At 48.3% G+C, this 6680-nt stretch overlaps 1 protein-coding gene across 1 annotated transcript in view; it reads left to right on the top strand.

Annotated features, from left to right (window-relative positions):
• The first annotated feature begins 4408 nt into the window (after positions 1–4408).
• The window catches only part of LOC123171524 (uncharacterized), a 9001-nt gene continuing 6729 nt past the window's right edge, over positions 4409–6680 (top strand). The window contains exon 1 of the mRNA XM_044588983.1: positions 4409–5517. Coding sequence (XP_044444918.1) covers positions 4435–5517 — 1083 coding nt within the window. The 5' untranslated portion in view covers positions 4409–4434. The remainder of the gene's footprint in view (positions 5518–6680) is intronic.

Genomic DNA, 6680 nt, shown 5'->3' with positions numbered 1-6680 from the left:
CGCCTCGCCGGCGGCCTCGCCCGCCGTGGCCACGCCCACGGCGGTCTCGGAGGAGGCGGGCTCTTCTTCGTCGTCGCCCGTCTCCCTTCCAGCCCCGCTGCCCCGCCTGATGACTCGCTCTCGGGCTGGCATCCTCCGACCGAGCACGCGGTACCCCCGCGATGAGTACCTTCTCACTGCTCCCGTCTCTGAGCCGTCTACTCTCCCATCGTCAGCTCGAGCCACCCTTCGGGAGCCTCATTGGCTCGCTGCCATGCAGGAAGAGTTTGACGCGCTCCAGCGGAACCGTACCTGGCAGCTCGTCCCTCGGCCGCCCCGTGCCAACGTCATCACGGGCAAGTGGGTCTTTCGGCACAAGACTCGTCCGGATGGCACTCTCGAGTGCTATAAAGCTCGCTGGGTGGTTCGGGGTTTTCGGCAACGCGCGGGCGTGGACTTCGCCGACACATTTGCCCGGTTGTTAAACCGGGCACAATCCGCGCTGTGCTCCAGCTAGCCGTGTCCCGAGCTTGGCCTGTGCATCAGTTGGATGTGTCCAACGCCTTCTTGCACGGCCACCTGGCTGAGCAGGTATTCTGTGAGCAGCCCACCGGCTTCGTCAACGCCACGCGTCCAGATCATGTGTGGTTGCTCTCCCGTGCTCTTTACGGGTTGAAGCAGGCACCTCGGGCCTGGTACCAGCGCATCGCCGCCTTCCTGCAGACGCTCGAATTTACATCGACTCGCTCCGACGCGTCCCTCTTCGTGTATCATCATGGAGTTGACATGGCCTACTTGCTGCTGTACGTCGATGACATCATTCTGACGGCATCCACTGTCGCGCTTCTTCAGCGGCTCACTGCTCGTCTTCGCGATGAGTTTGCCCTGAAGGACTTGGGTCCTCTGCATTACTTCCTTGGCATTGAGGTGGTTCGGCGGCCAGATGGGTTCTTCCTGCATCAGCAGCGCTATGCCCATGAGCTTCTCGACCGAGCTGGCATGCTTAACTGCAAGCCCGCTCCCACGCCCGTCGACACCAAGGCCAAGGTTTCCGCTTTGGAGGGTTCGCCTGCATCTGACGCGGCATTCTAGCGCTCCGTTGTGGGCGCCTTGCAGTACCTGACCCTGACGCGCCCCGACTTGTAGTATGCTGTTCAGCAGGTCTGTCTTCACATGCATGCTCCGCGTGACTCTCACTGGACTCTGGTGAAGCGTATCCTCCGATACATACGCGGCACCCAGTCCTTGGGACTTACGCTGACGGCCTCCGCCTCCACCGACCTCGTCGCCTACTCTGATGCGGACTTCGGCCGGCAGCCCGGACACACGGCGCTCCACCTCGGTGTACTGTGTCTACCTTGGGCCGTCCATGATCTCTTGGTCCTCCAAGCGACAGCCCACCGTCTCCCGCTCGAGTGCCGAGGCTGAGTATCGAGCAGTGGCTAACACCGTTGCTGAATGCTCTTGGCTCCGTCAGCTGCTCCAGGTGTTGCTTTGTGATGTTCACAAGGCCACGCTCGTCTACTGCGACAACGTCTCCGCCGTCTACCTCTCCGCCAACCCAGTCCACCATCGTCGAACGAAGCATATTGAGCTCGATGTACACTTCGTTCGTGAGCAGGTGGCTCTTGGGCGCATCCGGGTCCTCCACGTCCCGACGGCGCAGCAGTTCGCCGATGTCATGACAAAAGGACTGCCTACTTCTGTCTTCGAGGAGTTCAGGTCCAGTCTTTGCGTCTCCGGCGACGCTTCGACTGCGGGGGGTGTTGAATATATGGTTTTGTGCATGTATATTGTATAGCCTGGCCCACCTCCTAGTCATTGTATAGTTGAGGTTGTGGCCCACCTTGTATTCCATATAAACGTGCGCTTTGCACCGATCAATACATCTTGAAGCATTGCCAAACTCTCGTTTCCAACACTCTCTAATCCCTTCTAACAGTAACTAACGTGTTGAAAACAAAAGTTGGATCATGGCAAGCCGGAGGGAGGCTGGGGCGTGCGCAAGGTACAATGAATCATTGTTTTACTCCACAAGTTCACCAGTTGTTTCGTCCTCCTAGGTCATTGCACCATGTGATGTCATCCACGGCAGATTTGGATGGCGTCAACACTGATGAGTCGAGCCCCATGCATGTGCCATACTAGTACGTCATGTACACAGCTCGCATTGCTACGTAGGTTCGTTCACATATGCATGTGCGTCTGGAACTCTGGATGCATGCATGATACTGTTACACCGGAGTGTTGATTCCTTCAGTAAATCGATACACTACTCCCACGTACTACGTTAGATCGATCGGTTAAGCTAATCAATCGTCCGAAGTGTCCAAAGTCCACCAAAAAGTGATGGATCCTAGGCAGGAATGCACATGCACCACTAGAGCAACAGCTAGCTAAACTGGTTGACCCCGAGGAATCAGGCGGCCCGCGAGGTTAAGTCAACACAAGTTTAGAATCCATGCATACAAGTGGAACCTTCCTCGGATCCATCGACACACGGCGTGCAAGTATCAACTTGCTCATTCATATATACGAGGAATCCCGTCGATGGTGATTGCATGTGCTCCATCCATTGGCCATGTCAAGCCAACTTGGATCGAGAGAGATGCTCATGAGCAACTAGCTGCTGTCGGTCCGATCCATCACGTTAGCCGAACGTGCTCACGCGCAGAGTCCTCGAATCGGTCCATAGAGTAGTTATTTCCTTATTAAGACCTCAACCGATTCAAGTCTTCCGACATGGCCGAGCTTGTTTGCTTACCAATACTCCATCCGCCTTAAATCACATTTTGGGATCTCTTAATTATACTATGATGGTCATCACGTAAATCATATATGCTTGTCCCTAGAGCAAACCAGGTAAATCATTCTGAGCAAGCATGCATTGTGTAAACATACCAATCTGGACATAATCTTTGAGTCTCATCAACATGACTTTGTTAGCACAGAGGATACTGGAGCTCATTCATACGAGGAATCCCGTCGATCTTGCCACGTCTGAACGACGTGCATGCATGTGCTCCATCCATTGGCCGAGTCAGGTCAACTTGGATCGATGGAGGTCCCGAGATCGAGATGCTCGCGAACAATAACTAGCTAGCTGTTGGCCAGACCGTCGATGAGACCATCACGTCAACCCAACGTGGCTCGCAGATTCCTCGGATCGATTGGCGGAGTAGCTATTTCATTAAGACCTCCATTGGTTCAAGTCTTTGATCGACATGGCCAAGCTGGACACTATATCAGATTTTGAGATTAAACTTGATTGTTTGCTTAGCAATATTTCCATCTGAGTTAACTCACACTTTGAGACGAAATGAACTCTGGTGATCATCGGGTAAATCATAGTACTTGTTCTTGGAACAAACCGAGTAAATGATTTTGAACAAGCACATATGTATTTTTAGTAGTAGAAAACATCATCTTTGAGTCTCATGCAAAGTATGTGCTTGGTATATCTCTAGTAAACCTATTCCAAGAGAGCTGAGTGGAGACCTGAATTGTGGTGGACATGTGCATCATCTAGGGGACGGAGTAGAGCTGTAGAGGCATCTTGGTACATGTCAGAACTAATTAAAATCTTAATCACAAGTGGTGGGCAAAGAGTTGATTGTTTTTTGTCAGAATTGTTTTATGTAATCGAAGGAAACTCAAGATTCCAAAAGTAATTAACTCGGCATGAGCATCAGTTCACATGTCCTGGTTCGTTTATTTGAGCCAACTTGCTTCTTAGTTTTAAACAACTTGTACTTCTGGACAGCCTGGTGCCACTTGAATATAATTTGATTGCAGTGATATACAAATTTTTTTTTGAAAAGGAGGATAAGCCACCACCTCTGTTCAACCGATGCACACAAACATCTTTATTAAATTATTCAACAAAGCCATTGTACAAAATAAATAGAGAAAAGTATGTTTTTCGTCCCACGGATTCACCAAAAGTATACACTTGGTCCCTCAAAAAAATTTGGGAGACATTTGATCCCTCATGTCTCAAAACCGGGTAAGTTTCGTCCAAAACCATATCAAGGTCGCCGTTTTGTTTAGGCAAAATTAAATTTGTCATATCAGAAATGAGAATTGTGCAGAGGCCCTCAAATCGCAGAGTTGCTCCAAAATCAAGGTCAATCAATTGGAGTAACGATGGTGGCACTGGGAGTACCAGCTAACTTGTGATGAAAATTAATCAGTTAGCCAGCTGGATGTGTAGTACGATGTGATCCACATCTTGACGTACTTTGTTTACGACTCAAAGGGGAGCCAGCCAGGTTCACTGAGTCTACAATTAATGGTGGAACATGTTTTTCTATAGCTAGCTGATGATAGCTAGATCTGTGATCTATCCTCCAGCCCCTTTATAAACCCACACCCAGGGGCCGATGAATGCACAAATCATATCGAGCATACTTCCAAACCACTAGCTTGTGCCGCTGTTACACCACATAACTAGCAATGGCAGAGTTCGCGCTTGGTCTGACCAAGACGGCGGTGGAGGGGACGCTGAGCAGGGTGAAGTCGGCGATCGAGGAGGAGGGGAAGCAGAGGGCGCGTGTGCAGGAGGACCTCATGTTCATCACGAGCGAGTTTGAGATGATGCAGGCCTTCCTGAGCGCCTCCAGCGCGGGGGAACGTGCATCCAACAACCTGGTGGCGTGGGCGTGGGTGAGGCAGCTCCGCCGCCTCGCCTTCGATGTGGAGGACTGCGTCGAGTTCGTGGTCCACCTTGACGAGCCGTCGCCGTGGGACTGGGTGCAGCGCCTCGCCTCGTCCCTCCCCTGCCTTGCCAGGCCGCCGCTGCCCCTTGACGAGGCGGTGGCGGAGATAAAGCGGCTCAAGGCGAGGGTGGAGGAGGTAAGCCAGAGGAACACGCGCTACAACATCATGGCTGGCGGTGGCGACAACGGCGATGAAAATAAGCAGATGATAAAGCGCCCTGCTGCTGGGGGTCATACTCATACATCGGCACCAGGAGCCGAGGCATTCCACGTCCTAAGGGATGTGTGGAAGGCCATGGGAAAGGCTCACGAGGCCACCGTCGATCTGAAAAGGTTGATCGATTGCCAAGGAAGTGAGCTCAAAGTGATCTCTCTATGGGGAAGTCCGGAGGCTGATGTTGCTGGTGAACTTGAGTGGGCGAGTAGTTTTGTGAAGAATGCCTACGTTGACCCAGAAATCTGCCAACAATTCAAGAATCGTGCATGTGTAAAGCTGGCCAGTCCATTTAACCCAGCAGAGTTCCTCAACAACTTACTCACTCAGTTCACATCTCACCACCATAATCGACATGATGATATGTCCGAGCTCATGCTGCAAGTCAGCCAACACAAGTACCTCATCATCCTAGAGCAAGAACTATCCAGTGTCGCCGATTGGGAAGCCATCAAAATGTACCTTCCCGACGGCAACAATGGCAGCCGGATCATTGTCTCAACCAAGCACTTGGCAATTGCCCGTCTCTGCACGGGGGAACCCTTCCAAGTATGCGAGTTTCATTGCTTCTCTCGCGATCAGTATCTTTGTGCCATTTTCCCAAAGGTAATTACGATATTCTTGTACCATTACATATGTACATGCAACTGTATTTACATCGAATGATTTAAATTATTTTATGTGTTTCCATTTTTTTCTTATCCACATGAAACTATAGTTACACGCTCTCAGGGCTATGTGCAGCTACATTTATATGCCCGCCCAGCCAGGCAGACTACAATCGCAGACCACCCACTTGTGTGCAACTACAGTTGCACGTCCACCGACCACGCCCAACTGCATTTATGCATTTAAATAAAAATGAAACTATAATAAAAAATGGAGATACGAGAAAAAAGAAGATGAAAAATTAATACGAAAGAAGGGGGGCAAGGGGAACAACAAAAAAGAATCATATGGCCCTTAAATAATACAACAAAGGGGCATAGGTATTGCTGGATGAGATTTAGTCAATTTTCACACAATATTAAATATAAATGCTAGAGGATTGTTTTTAATGGCCCTTTAAGAACATAGAACGTCAGAAGGGATAGAGAGGAATTGGTGGAATCAATATATATAGTGTAACTATTCATCACCCAGGGTGCAGAATAAATTATTTTTCACACGAGGTAATCTTACGACCGCTTCCTAAATAAATTACGTTTAGAATATAAATAGTTACATGCATATTGATTCAATATATAAAATTTGGTATAAAAACAAAAATATAGGTTATAAAAACAGAAAATTCACATTTTATGTATGTTTTACACTATGTTTTTATATTGGTAATTTTACGTGACATAAAATATATTTTTACGGCGAGTAAATATTTTCTTACATTCTCTTTTTGTGTATGAAATAAGACAAAATTTACGAAATGCAAAAATACGGTGCATTGATGTCAAAATGGAGAGGGGTGAAGAATAACTATTCCTCACCCAGGGTGACCAATAGTGCGACCCTATTGGTCATAAAAATATTTGATGTTACCTAAAATTACAAATGTAAAAACATAGTGTAAAATGTACATAAAATGCAAATTTTCTAGACTTAAGACCCATATTTTCGTTTTCTTATGTTATGCTAAATTTAACGTAGTAAAATCAATATGAATGTAACTTTTTGTATACGAAATGTAATTTATATATGAAACGATCGTAAGATTACCTCGGATGAAGAATAACGTATTCTGCATCCTGGGTGATAAATAATATTACTAGGGT

This window comes from Triticum aestivum, chromosome 7D (assembly GCF_018294505.1).
Source record: "Triticum aestivum cultivar Chinese Spring chromosome 7D, IWGSC CS RefSeq v2.1, whole genome shotgun sequence".
In the NCBI taxonomy this organism is placed as follows: Eukaryota; Viridiplantae; Streptophyta; class Magnoliopsida; order Poales; family Poaceae; genus Triticum; species Triticum aestivum.
Note: the sequence above shows the minus strand (reverse complement) of the source record. Positions and strands in the feature narration are given on the sequence as shown.